At 36.8% G+C, this 24,534-nt stretch overlaps 1 protein-coding gene across 6 annotated transcripts in view; it reads right to left on the bottom strand.

Moving 5' to 3' along the window:
* The window catches only part of LOC144975409 (cdc42 homolog), a 57,881-nt gene extending 35,945 nt beyond the window's left edge, over window positions 1-21,936 (bottom strand). The window contains exons 1-4 of one of the 6 annotated variants that reach the window (XM_078919464.1): window positions 21,679-21,936; window positions 9,721-9,759; window positions 5,437-6,185; window positions 3,568-4,066 (exon numbers count right to left, since the gene is read on the bottom strand). In XM_078919464.1, coding sequence (XP_078775590.1) covers window positions 3,568-3,775 — 208 coding nt within the window. In that variant the 5' untranslated portion in view covers window positions 3,776-4,066; window positions 5,437-6,185; window positions 9,721-9,759; window positions 21,679-21,936. Of the gene's footprint in view, window positions 1-3,567; window positions 4,067-4,583; window positions 4,749-5,436; window positions 6,186-9,720; window positions 9,760-18,418; window positions 18,698-20,250; window positions 20,270-21,678 lie in introns of those variants that run through there. The other 5 variants (XM_078919445.1, XM_078919482.1, XM_078919472.1 and 2 more) reach the window with 5 other exon arrangements.
* Between the last annotated feature and the right edge of the window lie 2,598 nt (window positions 21,937-24,534).

Raw genomic sequence — 24,534 nt, 5'->3', positions numbered from 1 at the left:
ATGAACAATGCTTTCGCTAAAAGTGAAAGAGAGAATTTGTCATAATCTTAACGCACATATCTACGTTCTTAAGATTAGTTATCACACCATCTGGCATTTTTTGTGTAACTCACTTGTCCTTTTTTTTTCGAAACGAATTTGGTATGACTGACACCCATTCCATTCAATGGAACATTCTGTATTTAAATTAGGCGTGGGATGCATGAATAGAATAGGAATATAAACATTAATATATTCAAGCCTACTTGTACACATTATTTGTCGGTTTGTTAATCGAAAGCAATGATGACCCGATTTAACATTGTTGCAATGGAGAATGAACATTGTGAAATAAGAGAAGACCGGTGTTGATGCGAAGTAAAAGTCTGACGAATTGTGTATGATACAATGCAATACAAATCTGGCAGAAAAAAAAATATACAAGATTGATTTTATTTGCACTGTAAAATTCAGAACTTTTCATAACTCCCTTCTTGCACCAGTGATTCTTTCCAAATTTTCACTTTTACATGCAATCCAATGCCATCATTCAACCGATTGGGTAGCTGTGTCTGTTCGAGTTGGCAGAATGAATTGGATTGAATTGCAAAAGACTGGTAAAAAGCAATTCTGCCGTAATCTGGAAAAACCCAAATTTTAAAACTTAGCTAGAAAACTCGCCCTTCAAATATCGATCGATTTAAATGACCCTCATCTTGGCAATAAACTCTCAACCCTGGGACTTCGCGAAGTCCCAGGGTTGAGAGTTTATTGCCAAGATGAGGGTCATTTAAATCGATCGATATTTGAAGGACGAGTTTTCTGGCCAAGTTTTAAAATATGGGTTTTTCCAGAGCACGGCAGACTGGTCACTGACCGTTTAATGCTTCAGAAGCCGGGATAAACTACTTATGGGGCCTATGGCTCAGAGATTTTCTTTTTTCTTTCTTGTTTTTTTTTTCTTTCTCTTTCTTTATTTTTCTATATAAAAAAAAAAGAAGATCTCGTATACAGATAAAACTCTTTGGCTGCAAGCCCCATCTTATAGCTATGTAACTTTTTTTTTACCATCTCTGCGTCTCTCATCCATGTCCAAGCCTCCCCTTTGAATATAATAATAATAATCACGACGTCTCATCAATCACTTGTATTTGAAATATTTTGAGTTTACGAGCAGTGCAATCCACTACTAGCCCCCCCGCCTCCTCTCATGTGCAGCACAGTGCTCAGGTTTGAATTAACTGTACCTGCATATATCCCAACCACAACATCAACGTCACCCTATGATTATTATAACACCTTGGGCGTTTCCCTCCCCCACCCCCTCCTACCAATCCTTCTTGTTAATTTTTTGATTGATTACTATGACAGTCTTCCTCACATTGTTAATTCTCAATATGTATAGAGCTGATGCAAAGTAAAGAAATTTTAACGTCAAATTACATAGATTGGTTACAATATCTCGTTGTAGACTTAAACTTAAATAAAGCCTCCTCTTCCGGGTTTTGCCTCATCAATACCTCCCTACAATGAAAGGGCGTTAAAACTGTCTCTTCAAGTACCTACCAATGGATAAGATTATCCCAATTTACCACTGGTTATTTTAAAATTTGAGACCTGAAAAATGAAAATACAACGCGTTTTGGATGCATTTTATCAATTAATTCTCTAAACTCTGTAATAACGATTACTGAATTGCTCGCTGATAATATAAGTACTCGTTTATGACTGACAAGCGTTAATTAACGCGCTGGCGCCTCACCGACCATTTTCAGTAATTTCCCAAAAATTGCAGGTTTACCTAGTAGAAAAATGGATTTTTGAAACTCAAACAAGCTCTCTACAAAACAACTTTATGTTCTTATCAATAAAACAGAGATCATTCTTCAAATTTTGTGATGTACAAAAAATAAATCTGAATAAGAACAAATGTATATTGTGTCGTAACAAATGTGACGATTATGCTGTAGGTGGTAAGGAGCAGATGGTTAATTTAGAATCCTTCAATTCTTCAGCCTCATAATTTTCATACTTTGACAAACTCAACCACTAATATTTCATTTAATGACACGGGGGGGGGGGGGGGGGGGGGGGGGATAAATTTTGTTTATTGATAAAAGAGAGTAGTGTTGCTTGGGTCGTTCTCATACCGAAATGTTTGGGTTTTTTTTCAATGGTAGTTAGTGAATGTAATAAAATACCAAGCATATACATCATGCCGAACTTAACATGGTTATGGCCTTAAGCGGAACTTGTGGTTTAGGAAGAGAAAATAAATCAATATCACGAATTTGAAATCGGGATAAACCTGGGATCGACGACTATGGTATGTTTCGTGAGGACTTATTATTTTACTAACCTTCACTGTTATCCGTTCTATCAACACAGACATAAACGTAAACCATCTAACTGTAAACAGATAAGGATTGGAAAACCCACAATCCATTAATAACAAAACTGCAGTGTATTGGCAAAATACTTTTTTAAAACCATTTATTTTGCCAGAAAACTATATGGAGAGCTATAGATTATCCCCAATTTGCCTTTGAAACATTTTCAGATTTTGAAAAGTATTTTAAATGGTATAGCAGCTCAAGAAAAACGAGCAAAATATTCTACATTGAACGTTTAGAGCCCAAAACTCTTCTTCGGTCAATAACAAAAACAATTTAACCCTCTCCTTATTTACCACCTACAGCAAAATCGTCACATTTGTTACGACACAATATATACAGTGTTCTTATTCAGATTTATTTGGTGCATTACAAACTTTGAAGAATGATATTTGTTTAATTAATAAGAACATAACGTTGTTTTGCAGAGAGATTGTTTGAGTTTTAAAAAACCAGTTTTTCTGCTGGGAAAGCCTGCCATTTTGGGAGAATACTGAAAAGGATCGGTAAGGAGAGGGTTAAAGAATAATACTTCACGTAAATTGTCATAGACCTGGACTTTGACAAATTGTGGGATCGTCTTAATCTATCGATACATGAAATAAAATTCTCCAAGCAAAATGAGAAAAACAAAATGTTTTGCCATTGTAAGACAGGATAGAACCAAAATAAAACAAAAATCCTCAATTCTCAATATTTCAGAGGTTCCAATCACTGAACTGTCTATCTACTTTGCGGGATTCGAATCAGGGACTTCGAAAGAGCGTGTCATACCATAATTCCACAAAGCTGCGTGTCTATCGATATATAAAGTAAAAGCTTTAAGCCAAAATAGATTTTAAAAAAAATAAACTTGAGCTTTTATATAACGCAATATCCACTAGACGTGCTCAAAGCGCATTACAAGGGGTCCCTAGACTACTGCAACACTTTTGAGCTTAACATGCAGAACGAGACATGACGCCTGATATTTTCTCGGCATAGACAACGCTGTTAACGGCCAGCTACTTGTTTTACATCTGAGAACAGTGAGAGAATGTGAGTAAAGAGCCTTTTCCAAGGACTCAACTATGCGCCGCTCAGAGCGGGACTCGAAGGCGAGTGTCATACCACTACACCACAAAGGCCCATTTCGTCACTGTTTGGCGGTTAAGAGTTGGCATCTCAACATTAACTAGCAGTAAAATCTACTCACCTGCATAGTTATCGAAAGTGGTCGGGTCATACTCGGGCTGATAACCCAAACATGCCAATCGCCTGGCCAGACTGGTCTTGCCAACCATTGCATCCCCCACCACCACGCATTTTATGTTGCTCTTTGACCTCTGCCTACTTTGATGCTGGTCACTCACTCCAGTTCTGGAATCCAGCGTCTGGTCGCTGTCACGACTCATAAAGGACATTCTTATGGCACTAAAATGTATATTTGGAATTCAGTTATCGTTTACTGCTTTGGCAGTCAATGAGTTGTGAAATAACTGTTTGTGTTATCAAGTATGCTCAGTTGGAAAGAAAACACTCGTAACTCTCTTTATAAAAGCCACTAAAAATCCGTCACGGCGGTCATAGGTTTTTTCATCCAGTAAACATCAGAAAAAGATTTGTTAATCTCAAAGGTGACATTTCGAATAACACATCAATCACTGAAATGTGCTCCATAGACAATGAACATGGGCTGTCTGTTGTGAAATAGCCTGCAAAACAAAAGTTTTGGGATATAATTAAAATCATTTTTACAATTATCAGTAAATCAGCAACTTATAATATTAGACCTAAAATAATTATGTACAATGTAGTCCTGTAGGTGAACATAATGAATCTAGGGAAACCTTTCTAGGTGATATAATATTGCCACGAAATTTCCTGTTTTATGATCGAATTGTCTGACATGAATCACACATCACAAGAAGGACTAAGTGATATTTAATTCATTAAATTTAAATGGCTCACTTTTTAACACAATAGGACAAAAGATCAGCGTTGTCTGAATGTCTAGACATATATTCGGTTTTAAGTACCGACTAAAGACGGCATAGTATTTATTGTGTAAACATTGGTTTCATCGCGGTTGAACTTAATAACTTAATCGTGTAGAGCGAGAGAAATAACATTAAAAATAACACGAATATCTGAGACTTTAAGTTTCACACGGACGTGTAATGTTAGAAATTTAGGTCAATGTGTCTAGAAGTCACAGATATACTGAAATACCATTTGCCAGGAAGTTTCTGAATAAATGTTCATCAATTTAACAGTTCGTTCCAAGGCAGTAGACATAGTTGGTTAGTACGTATGAATGAATAAACGGATGAGTGACTGATTGAATTATGGCCGACAAGATCAGGTGGATGGTTGAAGTTTTGGATAGGGGGAATGCGCTAATTTACGAGGTTAGATTACTAGCTAATATAATGTAACGTGATATATTATCGGGGTTGGAAACATGATTAATGTACTCAATGAATTGTTAGTTGGTGTCGTTAGTCATCACTGCCGTACTCTGAAAAAAAAACCAAACATATTAAACAAATTTGGCCAGAAAACCCGTCTTCAAATATTGATCAATTAACATGACTCTCAACTTGACAAAAACTCTCAAACTTGAAATTTTAATCAAGTACCAGGTTTGAGAGTTTTGGACAACGGGAGAGTCATTTTAATCAATCGATTTTTGAAGGACGAGTTTTCTGGCCAAAATCTTTAAAATATGTTGTTTCTTTTCTAGAGTAGAGCAGATTGGTGGGGGGGGGGGGGGGGGGGGGGGGGGGGGGTATCAAAAAGTTGCGGTTATGGTTGATTCTATAATGTCTGTTGATTCTGCATAATTTATGAACAAACGAATGAATGAATGAATGAATGAATGAATGAATGAATGAATGAATGAATGAATGAATGAATGAATGAATTCTACTTGTAAAACATCCCCCCTGATCAATACCGCTACAAATACAATAAATTGTTACATTTACAATTTACACTTACAATATATCTCTAATTAGTAATGACACATATTGTGATTAGATAATATTTATCTGGGTATTATTATTCGATGGTAAAACATTACCTATGATTTCGTTGTTGTTAGGTGAACTTATGACACACGTTGATCTTATATGGCTTCAACAGTTGCAAAAAGAATCGGAGATTGTAGAGTCAACTAACACGTGTGTTCTTTTTAATGAACCTTCTACTGAATTTCTGGAGTGTCGAATTTCTTTACTCTTTCCATAAAAAACAACAACAAAACAACCAAAATCAAGAATCGCAAGAAATGAGACAATGGATGAACAACTTTAAAGTATACAGTTCCTGTAGTTTAAAGTTATTTTCATGAAGTCAATTGTAATGACAGTGGCCATCTTGAATGACATAAAGGATTACGACGCGTGATTCAATCCAAGTCTAGTCACACGAATCTTTACGTTATAGATCTATTAATTATTCCACACATGAATCAGAGCGTAACAGACGTCAATAACAAATCTGTGATGATATCTGTTGTCACCAAATCTCAGACTAACTCCCTCGATGAATGGGATGGACTACTATCATTCAATGATTTTAGTCGTCACTTATAACGAGGGTGTATTCATTTTCTTGATTATAATTTCATGAATGGCAGCTGTTTCCTGTTTCGATATTACCATTCATCAGTTGTCATTCAGAATACAGAAATTTGAATACCGTGAGTTGGTGATGATCCCGTTTGTATGAATGAAACAAAATCTTTTGTGAGTCACCACCTCCTATATTGCGATAGTTATTTCCGTTCAGCGTGCTGCAAATGTTGAATGAAGGATGAAGAAAGACAATCTGAGGAATAGAAACAAATATTATACTTCATTAAAAAAAAAAAATTAATATATACAAGACGAGTGTGAAGATATAGGTTAAAAACATTTATTATGACAAATTATTCATGAGAAAGAAATAAAGAAAGAGAGAAAGAAAAGGGAGGAAGAGGAGGAGGAAGAGGATGAGGGATAAGGAGGAGGAGGAGGAGGGTGGTCAGGGTGTTGGTGAAGAGAAGGAGGATGATGAAGAAAGAGGGAAGAAGAAACCTTCATTATAGCGTTTTCTACTTTCTCTACTACTACTACTACTACTACTACTACTACTACTACTACTACTACTACTACTACTACTACTACTACTACTACTACTACCACTACTACTACCACTACTACTACTACTACTACTACTACTACTATACTGCACACTACTACTATACTAACTACTACTACTACTACTACTACTACTACTACTACTACTTACTATACTACTACTGCCACTACTACTGCTACGACTACTACTACTACTACTACTACTACTATACTATACTACTACTACTATACTACTACTACTACTATACTACTACTACTACTACTACTACTACTACTACTATACTACCACTACTACTAATACTATACTGCTACTTCTACTACTACCACTACTACTAATACTATACTGCTACTTCTACTACTACTACACAACTACTACTACTACTACTATACTACTACTACTACTACTATACTACTACTACTACACTACATACAACAACAACAACTACAACTACTACTACTACTACTACTACTAACTACTACACACTACTACTACTACTACTACTACTACTACTACTACTACTACTACTACTACTACTACTACTACTACTACTACTACTACTACTATGTACAACAACAACTTCTACTACTACTTTCACTACCACTGCCACCACCACAACTACTTCTACTTTCACCGATATCACTACCAAGATGATGACTGTTAACGTCCTTTATGTCGCCGAACTGTCCCCCAAGGTTGAGCTATTATGTCAAGAGTCCGTAGACTGGTGTGTGCTCACGGCGATGATGATGGCGATTAGGGGCCAGTCATTAAGCCATCTAATTGGCGGTCATTGAAATTGTTGGCTGCCAATAAAACGTTTATGTACAGTGTACGCCAATTAATAAAAGTGTCTATGCGGGTTGACTTTGCTAACTCGGAGGAAAATCGGAAGTAAATATGTGACCCACCTTCTCAAAGCGGTACTATGTCTGTATGAGCTAGGCACTGGAAATTGAGTGTATCGCTAAAAATATACAACTTGGCAGATACATTCTATTCGTTAAGGTGGAGAATAAACATAATTTATTACATCGCAACCAACTAAAAGTTCATATTTCTTATCCTTTAACTCTTTAAATTCACATTTACATGCCAGATTCATCCCGAATCATAATATCGACGTTTTTGGGTTGGTGGGTCACATGTAGAAACGTTTCCAGCCACGGAGGTCGTCTTATACGACACTCGACCTATGCGAAGTTGACATAGGCGGGTCATACTGTTATCATCATACCAAAACATTCCAATACCATAATTTGTTGTAATTGTACCTACTGCAGCTTGACAACAATACGTGAGTAAAATACTTTTCGTCATAAGAAGGGCGTTACCCTGTCAAAAATAGTATGTTAAACGAGAACAACAGCTGGGCTATATCTAAGTTAATCACTACACCTCTTTCCTTCAATAATGTTTAAGGTCAATGTTTTTCCAGCCATTGTTCGCATTTTATTTTTTACATCAGAAAGAAAAAAAAACTGAACTCTTTTATAGCACAGTATTCACCTAATATGTTCAAATCGCCTCAAGCCAAAAAAAAATAAAAAATAAATAAATAAAATACTTGACATAGTATAATAGGATGAGGCAAGGTACCTGTAAAGTGTTATTACAATACTTTTTTTAAAAATTACCAACCAGGTACCATTTTAAATCTGCTTACGGTGAAAGGGCATGAGTAAGAGCCTTTTCCAAGAGCTCAACTTTGCGTAGAGCTTTTTTTCCAAAGAGCTCAACTTTGCGTAGAACCTTTTCCAAGGAGCTCAACTTTGCGTTGAACTTTTTCCAAGAATTCAACTTTGCGTCGCCCATAGCGGGACTCGAACAAAGGGCTTACAGGTCCAATGGCGACTGTAATACCACAAAACCACAAATTCACAAATAATTTACATTATGAAGTGTGTACGTTCTTTGTGCGGCTATGTGGTCTTGTAATATAACACTCGCCGTCGGATCGGAAAATCTCGAGTTTGAGTCCCGCTCTCAGCGGCGCATGCATAGTTGAATCCTTGGGGAAAGGCTCACATTCTCTCGCCGTACTCAGGTGTAAAATGAGGACCTGGCGATTGACAGCGGAGTCTCTGTCGTTAAAAAAAAAATGTAATTCCGCCTAATAGGCGTCACATCTCGTTGTTGCTATTGCTAGGGACCCCTTGTAAAGCCCATTAAGCAAGTTAAGTGGATATTACGTTATATAAAAGCTCACGTTTAAAAAAAACCCAAACAACTCTTTCTAAAGGCGTGATCGAGTCATGCCAAGGATATCTTATCATTCGGGTAAGAGATAAGCAGGGAGATAAATCGAGTGGAATTGGTGAGATAGCCTGTGTTATGAAACATTTGGGTTACATTACTGAATGAGTATTAAACTGTACTTTGACATTTTGACGTGATAGAAATGCCGTTTTACATGCAATCCAACACTTAAGATCCAGGCATGCACAGACACATGAGCACATACACACAAACAAACACAAACACACACACACACACGCACACACACTCATTACGCTTACAAACATTCTCAACGCACGCGCAAAAAAAAAAAAAAAAAGTAAAAAAGTAGTCAAAAATATGTCAATGCAATACAATTTGGGCCGCATTTATAAAAGGAATGAATAACCACAAATGTATGAAAAAATCAGCACAACATTCTAGAATTAAAAAAGAAACAAAACAAACAAACAAGAAAACTCAACAACAACACCTCCCCCCGCCCCCAATATAAACAAAATTTTTTTTAAATAAATGAATAAATAAATAAATAAATAAATAAATAAATAAATAAATAAATAAATAAATAAATAAATAAATAAATAAATAAACAAACCAACAACACACAAACAAACGACCGACCCAGAAAAACAAACAGGCAAAAAAAGATTTCCTTCAAGTATTGATTTTTTTTTTTATACTGACAAAGCACACAGAAAAAAAAAAGCAAAAGAAAGCTACCTATTTTTTTGCACGTAAATATATGACGGCATACTATTAATGATAGGCAACGTGCATACAAGCGCAGGACACGGATAAGTAAGTAAAATATAAAAACTATATTTTTTGATTAACTCAAAGACAAGTATTAACACGTATCTCACTGTGTTGTTAGTTAAAATTGTGGATATAAATCCTCTTTAACTGTCTTGTACATTATCACGACTACAGAAATTTTCATTTAATAGTGTGGCAATTTTAAAAAATAAAAACTGAAAGCCTTACTTACGGTAGTTTAGTTACATGAAATCTGATCAGTCACGCGTATCTGAAAAAGGATTGGGCAAAATCTGTGTCAGAGCAACTGTATGACTAATAATTGTACCCACAAGGTCAAACTGGCGGGATATCGAAAGGATTGCTGAAGTGTTATAATACATGTAATATGAAGGATTGAGAAGTCGTTTGACAACCGGAAGCTTGTGTAAATGAATAACCGAATGTATGCCTTTCTCACAAAAAAAAAACAACAAAAAAACAACAACAAAAAAAACAACAAAAAACAACAAAATATTAGCCCCATGGAGCCCGAGTTTAGCCCGATTTCTATAGAGTGAAATGGGCATAATTGCTTGTTACCCTTTGGATAGGACCTTGGTCTATCGCAAAGTACTTTTCGCCAGATTTAACAGATCCAGCCACCCAATCACTACTGAGTGGACAGGAGAATCAGAGGAAAAAAATAATTTCGACTTCATCGGGATCGATCGGTGGGTCACATATTATGTGAATGAGTACTTGGCAAAAAACAGTGGCGGATATTGTGAGAGGGTGTGTACAAAACGAGCGCATGGCTGGCGACTTATGGTGTGTTCCACATGGTTGCATTGTAAAGCTCATTGAACACGTGTAACCTGTGGAAATGGTGCGCTTTGTATGCATGTATATCTATTCGTTTTATTGAATTAGTAATTTGACGTCTGCTACAGTACGTTTCAGACCTGAGAAACGATTCCATGAGCAGTATGATCCCATGAGAACTTTCATCTTCATTTTCAGTGTGAAGAGGAAAGACCAACGTGCATTTATTTGCAAGTCTGATAACCCAAATTGTTATGTAATAGGCTCATGGTTGTAATGGAAATACTCTCAGACCAACGCAAATTGTGACCCTTCGCCTCAAAACGGTATTAAGTCGGGATGGTTAAGATGTTGAAAATTGAATTTATCGCCAGAAATATCAGACTTGTGTTGAGTTTGTATTATTTATTGAGGGGAATGGATACCATATTTTAGGGTGTTAATGCCAACAATTTATATTTTTGACCAGTTTAACATTAAATTCGGCCTTTAAGCATATGCTTTGTTCCGACATAATACCGTTTTGAGACGATGGGTCACAATTATAGAGCAGTAAAGTTAGGTGCCCCAAACGTAAACAATAACAAGTTGCTAGTATTTCCGTTAGGGACCGGAATAATTTACGCACAATATAGGTCTCCCAATTTTGTAGTTTGAGTTGTAGGCAATACACTTTCAGTATTGAAAATATGTTTACATAAAATCTAACAGTTGCAGAAATAATAATATAAGGCTAAATTATTATGAAAATCAGGCTCCGAATAATTCTCGTTTTGTTCACACCAGCGCAATATTTTGCTCTGGTCTAAAAATAGATAGACTGTAACTTTTGATAAATTTTAGAAAATGTTACCTTTTGTTCCATAAAATATCCATATCTAGACATTATTTGATGCATGATCGAGTATTTATGAATATGTGTTTCTTTTGCCACCTAACAGCCAAATTTTAAAGGTTATTTTTTTCTATTATTTACATTGGAACGTGAGCTGTCAAGACAGGAACATGTGGTTTGCCACGTGCTTCTCGACCTTTGTTTACGTTTGGGGCACCTAACTTTACTGCTCTATAGTCCATTACACTGGGTACAGCTGGGGCGACCATCCCCAACCCAGCGCGTCCACAGGTGGCGGATCGTGGAACGGCCTACAGATCCTGATCTATAGGTTAGCTGTAAAGCCGCGGACCAACTGGCGATAGTCGTGGAGAGTGAGGTTGGGTAGTCTGGCAGCACAGCTACACATACAAAATGCCTCATATACTCTATGAAGGGACTATCAAGGTGAATGGGAGGCGCCTTAAAACCTGCCAAATGCTCCCACTGCCTTGTGGGTTATGACCGGGAGGTCAAAAGGCTATGGAGTAAACCAGATAAAAATCCGTCAGAAGGCAACGGGAAACCACTGACGTATCATCCCAAGATCGTCATGATGTCCGTCCAAGCGAATCTAGTCAACGACGTCAATGGATGTTTTTCGAGCAACTCGATTACAGCCTCGTCCGGTAGAGATAGTCATGCAGGTGAACAGGTGACTCTCGACCGTCATCCAGCTACTGTGCACCACCAAACATTACGAACAGCAACATGGAATGTAAGAAGTCTGTACCAGAAAGGAAAATTAGCAAATGTAGTTATGGAAATGAAGAGATTGAATATCAATGTTTTAGGATTATCAGAAGTTAGATGGAAAGGAGCAGGAGAACTTAATTATGATGACTGTAAAATTATATACTCAGGAGGAGGAGAACACCAAAGGGGAGTTGGAATTATACTAGATAATAAAACGGCGCGAGCAGTCAAAGGATTCTGGCCCATATCAGACAGAGTAATGGCAATCAAACTACAAGCAAAACCTTTTGATTTTGATATTTTACAAATATACGCCCCAACCACCAGTCACGATGATGAAGAAGTGGAAAATTTCTATCAACAAATAGATAAAGCAATGCATCAGTTTAAGTCTTCAGACATAAAACTCATCATGGGCGATTTTAATGCCAAGGTGGGCCGAGAAAGAATAGAAGATATTGTGGGCCACACATGGTCTGGGAGACAAAAATGACAGAGGTGATCGTCTTATTCAATGGTGCCGTCAACATGATCTGACAATCACAAATACTTGGTCAACAAACCACAATAGAAGGAAGTGGACATGGAAAAGTCCTGGAGATGGAGTGAGAAACCAAATAGATTACATACTCATCAGCAAACGTTTCCGAAACTCGGTTTTGTATGCCAAATCTATGCCGGGGGCTGACTGTAACAGCGATCATATACCTGTGCTATGCCCCATACGAGTTAAATTGAAAATCTGCAAAAGAGCAAAGGCTAAACCTAAATACCAACTAGACATTCTCCGGGAGGAACAGAAGATACAAGAAAAATTTGAACTATCAGTAAGAAACAAGTTTGAAGTGCTTGGAGAACTAACAGATATAGAAGAGAAATATGAGCAGTTTAAAGACAGTGTTGCTGCATCATTAGAAGAAAATGTTCCAACCACACTTAAGTTGCAGAAGAAGAAATGGATTACTCCAGAGATATTAGAATTAATGAATGAGAGAAGAAAGGCCAAAAATCAGGAAGAAAAATACAAGACTCTGAACAGGCAGATAAAAAGAAAATGCAACGAAGCTAAAGAAGACTGGATAAATGAACAATGTCACTATATAATGTCCTGCAAAGAAAAAAATGGCAAATTCTTCCATCAGAAAATCAAAGAAGTGACAAACAAAACTAAATCAGGTGCTAAAAGTGGATGCATCAAAGACAAGCGTGGAAACACCATCATGGACAAAGACTGCATTCTAAACAGATGGTCAGAATATATTGAAGAACTTTTTTTTGATAATCGAGGAGAAATGCCTATGATAAAAGAACTGGAAGGGCCTTCTATAATGAAAGATGAAGTTAGGAACGTCATGAAAAGCATGAAAAATGGAAAAGCTGCAGGACCTGATGCCATAACAATTGAAGCCTTGACTGGCCTGGGTGAATGGGGGATTGAATTCATCACAAACCTTCTAAATCAAGTGTATGACACAGGAAAAATGCCAACTGATATGAAACGATCCATTTTTATAGCACTACCAAAAAAGCCAGGGGCAGTTGATTGTGAACAACACAGAACTATTAGCCTAATGAGCCACCTCACAAAAATTCTTTTGAAGATAATTTTACTAAGAATAAGAAATAAAATACGACCTGAAATTGGGGAGATGCAATTTGGTTTTGTTGAGGACAAGGGTACCAGAAATGGAATATTCACATTATCAATGCTGATGGAAAGATGTATTGAAGTAAATAAAGATCTGTATATGTGTTTCATCGACTATTCAAAGCCTTTGATAAAGTACAACACGAAAAACTATTCAAAATTCTATCATCCTTGGACATTGATGGTAAAGATTTAAGAATATTACGGAATTTGTACTGGGAACAAGAAGCAGCAATGCGTGTTGACAATGAACTAAGCAGTTTTACACCTATTAGAAGAGGAGTTAGGTAGGGGTGTGTTTTGTCTCCAGATTTATTCAACCTCTATAGTGAAATGATATTAAGAGATATCGAACATAAGAAGGGGGTGTGTATTGGAGGAAAGAATGTAACAAATCTGAGGTATGCAGATGATACGGTTCTACTGGCAGAATCTGAACATGAACTACAAGAATTACTGGATGTTGTAGTCAGGAGTAGTGAAAATATGGGACTGGAACTGAATATATCTAAAACAGAATGTATGACGGTATCTAAAAATAATAACCCACCAGCCTGTGTAATAACAAGCAGAGGACAAACAATACAACAAGTTGAATGTTTCAAATATTTAGGCTTCAATGTAACATCCAATGGAAAATCAGATTGTGAAATAAAGAAAAGAATAGGTATGGCGAAGAATGCATTCAACCAGCTGCATACAATTATGAAAAACAGGAATATTAGCATGAAAACAAAATCAAAGTCCTGGATTGCTATGTACTGTCTGTGCTGCTATATGGTTGTGAGAGCTGGACCATAAACAAGACCATGGTTAAAAGACTGGAGGCAGTGGAAATGTGGTTTTACAGAAGAATGATGAGGGTGTCATGGATGGAAAGGAAAAGAAATGAAGAAATTTTAGAAATGGCAAACAGAAAAAGATCACTGATAACAAAAATCATCAAACGCCAAATGGAATTTTTAGGACACATTATCCGCCACCCTGGTTTGGAAATACTCGCCTTGACTGGAAAGATGAATGGAAAAAGAATAAGAGGAAGACAAAGAATAACGTATTTGAAAGGGATAAGAACTTGGACAGATGAAGCTGAGAAAGGTGGCGCTGCTTTAATAGAATTGGCAAGAGATAGATCAGCTTGGCGGAAGATGACCTCCGACGTCTGCTTCAGATATGGAACTACATGAGACATGAGTCCATTACAACGGTGTTAAATCGAGCTCATAATTGCTTTCGATTATCAGACCTGTCAATGTGTGCACATCAGGGTGGGCATTAAAATAAATAAGCAAATTAAAATAATCTGGCCCGACGATATCAAATTCCACTGTCCCGCTCACATGCTGGTCTTTTTAATCTCTTACACAAATATTCAGTGCTACTCCTTCTCTATATTTTCCTTCTTTGCTCTCTTTGTCCTCATCAGGGCATAACAAACAGCATTCACATCTAAAGCTGTCGACCTGTCGACAATGTTGTAATATTGATTGGTAGAAGTCGGTTTCGAACTTGGTGCGCACAGAGCACAATGCGTTTGGTGCAGTTTAATTGTGGAGAAAAGAAAAATCCATGTCAATTAAAATTACACAAAGCAAGGGAAAACAGTGGAAGGATTAGGAAGAGTGATGAAGAAAATAGGTTGTGTGTGTGTATGTGTGTGTGTGTGTGTGTGTGTGTGAGAGAGAGAGAGAGAGAGAGAGAGAGAGAGAGAGAGAGAGAAAGAAATAGAGAGTGAGAGAGAAGAGAGCTGAGAGAGAGAGAGAGAAAGAGAGAGAGAGAGAGAGAGAGAGAGAGAGAGAGAGAGAGAGAGAGAGGAGAGAGAGGGGGGAGGGAGGGAGGGGAAGAGAGAGAATGAGAGGAAGGGATATTGAAAGAAAGAGAGAGAGAGAGAGAGAGAGAGAGAGGAGAGAGAGAGAGGAGGAAAGGAAGAGAGAGAGGGGGGAGGGGGGGGAAGAGGAGAAGAGAGAGAATGAGAGGGAGGGAAATAGAAAGAAAGAGAGAGAAAGAGTGAGGGAAAGAGAGAGGAGAGTGGAGAGAGAGAGAAAGAAAGAGAGAGAGAGAGAGAGAGAGAGAGGAGAGGAGAGAGAGGAGAGAGAGGAGAGAGGGATGGAGGGGGGGGGGAGGGAGTTTGATAACGAAAACGAAGAGGGTCGAAAGAGGAAGAGGTGGAGGTGGTGGTGATAGTGGAGGAGGAGGAAAAGGAAAAAGGGGAGAAGGAAGAGGATAATGAGGAGGAGAAATGGGACTATTATATCACTGTGTCACCTGAATGTTAATTATAATTTGATACGGATTTTCGAATGCGTTTAATCAAGTAACTTCTATTGACGTGTATCTAGTGGCACTCTCTTTTTCTCAACAGAAACATTCCACAAAACCGCAAACCACCCAAATGAATTATATAATTTCAGGGATCAATGATTATCTTTTTTCGTTCAATTCATTGTTTCCCATGCGTATGTGAATTCTGATATGAGTGAGTCATTCTACTCAATAATAGTAAACAGGGAAATAACCAATTTAAATAGTTTTATTGTCAGGCTTCGCGTGATACTGCGTTACGTCACCGCCTCATCACCCGTCTGTGTCATTATCTACTCACCCACTCACTCATTCAGTCATTCACGAACTCAGTAGTTCACTCACTTACTAATTCACTCATTCAGCCATTCACTCATTCACTCGCTCATTTTACTCATTCACTCAGTCACCCACTCATTCAGTCTTTCAACTAAATAACGATCACTTAATCACTCAATCATTCACTCACTCCCTCACTCACGTATTTGCCCATTCACTCACTTACACACTCAGTCATTCATCTATTTACTCACTCACTCGCTCATTCGTTCACTCACTCCCTCTCTCACTACCTCCCTCAGTCACCCACTCACTGCTTTGAGTTTCATAAGCAGTCACGTGCACTGACAAACTGTTAAAATAACGATTCTTATTCCTCCCCCTCCCTAAAAAACAAACAAACAAAAACAAAACAACGCAACAACCACCCCCCCCCCCCCAAAACAAAACAAAACAAAATAAAAAAACCCAAAAAACAACAACCCCAAAACAACTCCACATAGGCAAATGACCCCCCCCCCCCCGCCCCTATCACACAACTTATCATGAGGTTTAAAAGAAGTCTCTGGTTTAAGAATTTTGACAAGTAGAAGGTCAATTAAATATATTGATAAGGAAAGGTATTTAGTGAAAAGAAATCGCAAAATCTAAAATCAGATTATCAGGCAGTTGAAAAACAAAAATAAAGCACTGAGCATAATATATACATCGAAATCTACATTAAACGTGCTCACAACGTTTTACAATGAATCCCTATAACAACGTGCAGGTCGAAATATAACGCCTGTAAGATGGTGGCACATTTTTTCGGCAGAGACAACGCTATTAACGGCCAGGTACACATTTTACGGTGAGAAAATATGAGTAAATAGCCTTTATCAAGGATTCAGCTATGGGCCGCTCTGAGCGGACTCGAACCTTGGACCGTCCGGTCCGAACACAAGTGTCATACCACATACAAGATCACATAGCCACACAAGGAGCCTTTACCAAGGACTCAACTTCACGCCGCTCAGAGCGGGACCGACCGGAGGACCTACAGGTCCGAAGGCGAGTATCATACAAGACCATAATATAGCCACACAAGGAGCCTTTACCAAGGACTCAACTTCACGTCGCTCAGAGCGGGGCTCGAGCCGAGGAGCTATCGGTCCGAAGGCGAATGTCACACCACTATACCAAAAAGCCGCATAAAAGCACCCAAAAGAATAGAAAAAAACACATCAAGTTTATTGACTGATAAGAGTAGAATTTGGGGTGGGAAAGAGGAAGAGGGCCAACGCCCTCAATTTAATGGGACAGTTCTTTTCAGGACTACTCACTATTATCATTGTTAGAGAGGATTCCCCTCTTTCTCTCTTTCTCAACCCTCTTACACACACCCCTCCCCCCCCCCCTTTCCTCCCGTCATTTTATCATTCAAAAGATGTTGAAAAATGAGACACTCACTCTGGAAAGTCCAGTATGAATCACAGGCAATTCCAAAACTAAAACGAACAAAAAAATGTATTTCACCACTGTTACTGTTAAATGAAAAAATGCGCTTTACGGCAAAACAAATAAATGAACACAGACAAAAACACAAGGATGTGTGTGTGTGTGTGTGTGTGTGTGTTCGTATTATGTGTGTGTGTGTGTGTTTATAGCGTATAATGTAACAAAGGAATTAGTACTGTGTCTACACGGCATACAGGGGGGGGGGGGGGGGGGGGGGGGGGGGAATCATTAGGATCGATTATGCAACATGTCTGGTCGATGTATTGAAATTGTTGAAAGAAAAGGTGTGTTAACGTTCTATCATAATAAGATTCCATGTGCATTCGACTGAATATTTCGGTTTTTCCTCTTTGGTAAATCGGACAAAAATATTTTCAACCGTCACTTTGGTGAACTCAAACGAAAATCAATGCAAGTACAAAAGTCCTATCTATAAGATGACAAGTAATCCTTTCATTCAAAACCAGTTACACGCTACAAAAATCCATATCTATTGACATTGCACACTCAAGGCTGTTAACCAGCGACAATCAATAATGTTGGTGAATAAATTATATTATATGGATCGTTGTGTAAAAATTGAATTGTTCATCAGACCAGGGCAGGGTCCTCATATAGGACGGCCACACCCCTTATCCGTATTGACCGGATTCTATACTTCTCCTATACTCACGACGTAAAAACTTGATTCTTGATCATGTAATATAATTAATATCACCAATGCTAACGGCCCCTGATCGCTCTGTTCGAAAGTTCCAACTTCATCATTTCGTCAACGCAGTAAAAAGCTAAAATCATAATTCACAAAATAATCATTTCTCCTATACTCACGACGTAAAAACTTGATTCTTGATCACTAGAGGAGAATACTGTTATTCATCCAGGAAACACTAACACAAAATCAATTTGGAGACAAACAAGAAAACGCATACATTCCATATTAAGTCAACAACTTCCCTTCATAAGTTCGACCCGTAATATTATGATTCATCACAGCCTTTCAAGTTATACATCGGGAATATCCTTAATTTCTTTGATAAGATAACATTAAATAACTCGACAACTTATCACGCTTACATTTTATGTGTCATAATATTTCAAAGAAAGAATAAGAAGAGAGGCAAGGCGGAGACACAAAGCTGAAAAACAATACTGCGGTAATTGATTGGGCTTGTTGCTATAAATAGGCATGATGGAATCTGGCGTAAGATCGTGGAAAACAAGATTTGATGGGAACCTCCCCATTCTTTTTATGGCGAGCATTCGATAAAGCGATGATGTCATCATCCATTTCATTATCGATCTACGGTCAAGGCTTAATTTTTAAAAAGGAATTTTCCTTTTCTTTTCTCTGCCACTGTATATCCGCATCTTTTAACATTTTTCTTTTGCACCAGCGCTAGCTACCCAATTAACAACAACAACAATCGATTCATTATTTACAAATTATGTCAGTACAAAACAAAACAATATTAGCCAAGTTAAAATAATATTATTGTCTCAAAACAACGATGATTTTGGTCAGAGACAAAATGTTGACAATGCATATTTATAAAAATGAAAGAGAATATTTTTTTTCTGGCTTCGCAGTGTTGTTGTCGGGTAAGACGCTTTACATACATATTACCCTTTCGGCTTTTGACATAAATGTGTACCTTGCGACAGGCAGTGATGGATATTTGTATTCTCAGTCCTTGCCAAATTATGTTATCTCTTTTTTTTTTTACCGTGATATTATTTAAAACGCGATTTTACGTAGGATGTGTTTGAATCGTGTTAATTAAAGTTCGTTAAACTTTTAAAAAGGAATAAAACAGGGGTGGAGGTGGAGGAAAGGGCCGAGACGAATTCTGTTTCAAATAATCACATAGTCGAATGGTTTGGACATTTTGTGTCTCCCCTCTACTAACAATATTAAGTGATGCATAGGTACTAGAAGCTGTGGACTGTTAAAAGTAGTAAGCAAAAATGAATATAACAGCTTCAAAAAAAAAAAAAAAACACACAAAAAAAAAAAAAAAAAACAAAAAACAAAACAAAAACAAAACAAAAACAAAAACAAAAACAAAAGAACAGATAAACAACACGGGGCGTTTCGGGCTCAAAACCATTCTTCATCCAACAAAAAAAAAAAAACAAAAAAAACCCAATAAAAACATAAATACATTAATTTAAAACCCAGAGAGAAGGCATTGAAAAATATTCTGCTGTTGTTTTAAATAACACAGTATATGCAATGTTAACCAAATAGCACATAATATGTTCTTTAACAAAACGGAAGTATTATGGCACATCATTTCTGTAAGTAAGAAAAGACGTGCCATATATTTCACTGCCGTCTATCTGGTGTTTAAGTAATTATGTATTTGTTTTTATTGTGTTTTGATGTTTGCTGAATAAGGGTTTTGAGTCCGAAACTTCACGTGTTTGATATTTTGTTCTTTATAAAAGATGTTATTTGTTATATTCATTTTTGTTTAGTACTATCAACAAAATATAGATGTAGGCCTAGGTATTATATATATATATATATATATATATATATATATATATATATATATATATATATATATATATATTATATATATATATATTGAATCGTGTTTGATACAAATACAACTACAAACCGGAACCACTTCAACAAACAACAACAGTCAACAAACCAACTTAGTCCTGACGATGGCTAATTAGGCCTGAAACATTAATGTAGACTGTCTCAAACATTGTGGTAAATATTAAAATAATATATATATATATATAATATATATATATATATATATATATATATATATATATATATATATATATATATATATATATAATTGTATGTGTGTGTGTGTGTGTGTGTGTGTGTGTGAGAGAGAGAGAGATTCCTACGAGTCTTTAATGGGTTGGTTTTAACGTCAGTTATGTAGAAACTCGAGTTGTCCATACAATTTTAGCAGTAATATGTTAAGTGAAACGTTTAAATCAATACAGTTGTAGATTTCGATTAGGGGCGAATTAATACCAGCACATATATAAGGTTCTCAATTTTGATTATTTGAGTTGTATGCTAATATCAAGTTTCAGTATTGATAAATATGTTTACATAAAACTAACATTGCAGAATAATAAGACAATAAGGCATAAATTATTATGAAATAGTCTGTGTAATAATTACTCGTTATGGAGCAAAACACACGCAAATGAAGTTTGCGTCATTTCGTCTAAATATCAGATAGATGATGAATTTCGATTAAATTTGATAAAAATTATATTAACGTCCATTGTTCCATAAAATATCCATATCTAGACATTATTTGATGCATGATCGAGTATTTATTAATATGTGTTTCTTTTGCCACCTAACAGCCAAATTTTAAAGGTTATTTTTTTCTATTATTTACATTGGAACGTGAGCTGTCAAGACAGGAACATGTGGTTTGCCACGTGCTTCTCGACCTTTGTTTACGTTTGGGGCACCTAACTTTACTGCTCAATTTGCTTATGTTATAATATTATATAAGCTGAAGTTTTAATCAATAGCTTTAAATATTCGAATCTTAGGACAATTCCAACACGGCAGACATCATACATTTATAAATTCGTTGCTATCTCTACATTACAAACGTTGATTTATTTCATCCTGATATTGCTAATCAAAGAAAAATGGCAAGTTATAATATTATTATTATACATAGTATACGCTTGGTTAAGAAGCTCACAACATTGCCATCCGGAATTATAACGGACCAAAACACAAAACTATGTGTAACCTTGAACGTTTATAGTCTGGTTGATAGAGAATTACTCATAAAAATGGAAGGCAAAAACAAAAAACAAAACAAAAAACAAATAATGACAAAGGCCTGAGTGACGTCAATTTCGTTCTATCTATATCAAAATGATGAGATTTACAGAGTTAAGATTTGATATAAAAATTAAAGTAGTGTAAACGTCCATCGATTCTGTCATCAATGAAGTCCGTAAGAACCTGTAAACTACCTATGGTGATTAAGTTTATGGTTTGTTTATGTTTTTCTAATTGTTTATTTCGAAACTGGGCTTATCAGAATAATAAATCATGATATATAGAGTCTAGTACTCACCAAATTAGAAATCTTAAAATCACAAAAAATGTTTCCCCTCTTGCTCAAATGAAATGTGTTGTTATTTTATCCTTTGTAGAAAGTCACAGGTTAAATTTTCTAACTTTAGTTAAAAATCTCACGAGAAATACCTAACACATTTTGTCACGAGGGAAGGCAGAATGAGTGGTGAGTAGTGATGCGTGAAGCAGCCTACGGTTATGTTATGAGTGGATGATGGCAAAAGGGTTGACTGACTTAGTGACGCAAGCCATTTGAATGAGAGAACGTAGATAGAAGGCGAACGAGAGGTGGAGGAAAAACATCAACAAAATATAAACACCGTGAACAAAAAAATATGAAAAGAACGCGAAAAGGGGCGAGCAATAGTTCAGGCACAGATATCAAACATCGCGTTTCGTCTCGTTCATTTCTCTCTCACTCTCACTCACGCAGGCGACGGGGGAATGAGTGCGTTGGTGAGCCAGATAATGTGTGTTTTTGGGTACATAAGTACAAAGAAAGGGTTATTTCATTAATGAGTTGTGAATATAATTATATTAGTCCTAAACAACTATGTTTAAACGTAAGTTGTCTGGAAACTGAAATTGGAATAATATTATGTTATTTAACTAAGGCGGTGTTTTATACAGCAAGGGGGCAACTGTCAATCACAAAATAATGAGTGGTTCTAGATAAAGTATGTCTTAAGGTTATTCGGGGAATTTGGCACCAGGTGTGGTCGAGGTCAGCGAACTCGGTTTGTGCCCCAGTAATTCACTGCTCTATGGTGTGTTGAAAGATGTGACCACTGGGGAGCTCAATGAAAGCAATGACCGACACATTCCCGGAGAGTTTTGGAATGTTTATTTCAGTTGGAATGTTGATTTTGGCAAGGATGGTAGGGCGCTGATGGTGATTGTTATGTCACTGGACATAAAAAAAGGTGGTGGTGATGATGATAATGGTTATGATGATGATGGTGATGGTGATGATGACGACGACGACGGCGATTTTGATGATGATGATTATGAGGATGATGATGATGATAACGACGACGGCGATGATGATGATGACGATGACGAAGATGATGATATTGACGATGACGATGATGATGACGGCAACGATGACACTCATTAGGCAACTTCAAATCGGCTTACGATTCAGTTTAGAGTTTTTGCCAAGATGAGGTCATTAATCGACGAACTTGAAGGACGAGTTTTAGCAAATATAAAATGGTTTCAAAGTACAGTAATGAAACATCCTTCATGTTAATGCTAGACTTCGAATTTTCTTACATGTTCAAAAGGCTAGTAAATTTAAAGGAGAAGAATGGACCTTATAAATATAATTAAAAGCGCCATAAGCAGGTCAATGCATGGTACTTCGAGTTTTGAACTTTATAATCACAGAAGAAAAGAAGAAGAAGAAGAAGAAGAAGAAGAAGAGAAGAAGAAGAAGAAGAGAAGAAGGAGACATGTAATGATAATTATGCTGTTGATGGTTATCACGGTGATAAGGAGTGGTTATGCTGTCGATGATGATGATGATGTTGATGATGATGATGATGATGATGCTGGTGGTGATTATGTCGACGGATATTGAAAATGATGAAATGATCAATGATGATGATGTGCTATAGAGTTGATGTTGATGATGATTATTATTATTATGATAGGAGGAGGAGGAGGAGGAGGAGGAGGAGGAGGAGGGGAGGAGGAGGAGGAGAAATATACATGATTGTGATAATTGCTATGAAGATGATGATTATGATGATAACGACGATTCTTATGATGATGAAAATGACAATGAGATTGATTATCGTCGGGCATTCAACCACGACACAATATTACACAAAACTGGTCCCATAAATAATTCAATAAAAAAGGTCCATATTATCACATTTGACCATTATATTGGTTGATGCCATTTGATTAATCAATCACTACAAAGAACACCCACACTATAATAATATATGCGCTATTGACACCCCCCCCCCCCCCCCCCTAACTCGCTTCACTTTGTAATCGTGATAGAAAAGATGAATGGTTTTATTAACCAGCTGACTGCCGTACTCTGGAAAGACACATATTATTTTAAAATTTGGCCAGAAAACTCGTCCTTTAAGTATCGAGCGATTTAAATGACACTCATCTAGGCAAACTCTCAAACCTCGGGCCTTACGAGTTCCCAGGTTTGAGAGTTTTTGCCAAGATGAGGTCATTTAAATCGATCGATACTTGAAGGACGAGTTTTCTAGCCAAATATAAAAATTCGTGTTTTTCCAAAGTACAGTAATTGATAACACTTCCCCTTCAATGTTTATATTGCTTAGATCTTCGAATTTTTTTTCTTTTACCATGTTCAAACAGGCCCTAGTAAATTTAAAATGTGACGAATGACATGGACTCCTTATAATATTATTAATTTACAAAGGCGCCATAACGCAGGTCAATTGCATGGTACTTTCCGCTAGTTTTGACACCTTTATCCAATCACTACCGAGTAGACAAAAGGAAAAGAGGGGTATATATATGTGCGTGAGCGTTCACCGAGTGTGTATGCATGTGTGTGAAATAAATGAAGTTTTACCAAGGCCCTTCCTTGAGAGAATAGAAGGATCGACTTCACTGTCTTTGTTATTATTTTTAACCAGCCATTTTTATGAGTAGTTCTCACTAAATTGTATTAATTAATCAGATTATAAATGTTAAAGGTTACACATAGTTTTGTGTGTTTGTACGTTATATCCGGCTGTGGGGATGTTGTGAGTTTTTTTTTTGTTGTTGACTGAACGCAATGCATCAATAGATAGTTGGAAGATGACGTCACTCAGGTCTTTGTTGATGTTTTTTGCCATCCGCGTTTATGAGTAAT

Source organism: Berghia stephanieae, chromosome 1 (genome assembly GCF_034508935.2).
Source record: "Berghia stephanieae isolate SIO BIC M18660-M18661 chromosome 1, UCSD_Bste_1.3, whole genome shotgun sequence".
Taxonomy (NCBI): Eukaryota; Metazoa; Mollusca; class Gastropoda; order Nudibranchia; family Aeolidiidae; genus Berghia; species Berghia stephanieae.
Note: the sequence above shows the minus strand (reverse complement) of the source record. Positions and strands in the feature narration are given on the sequence as shown.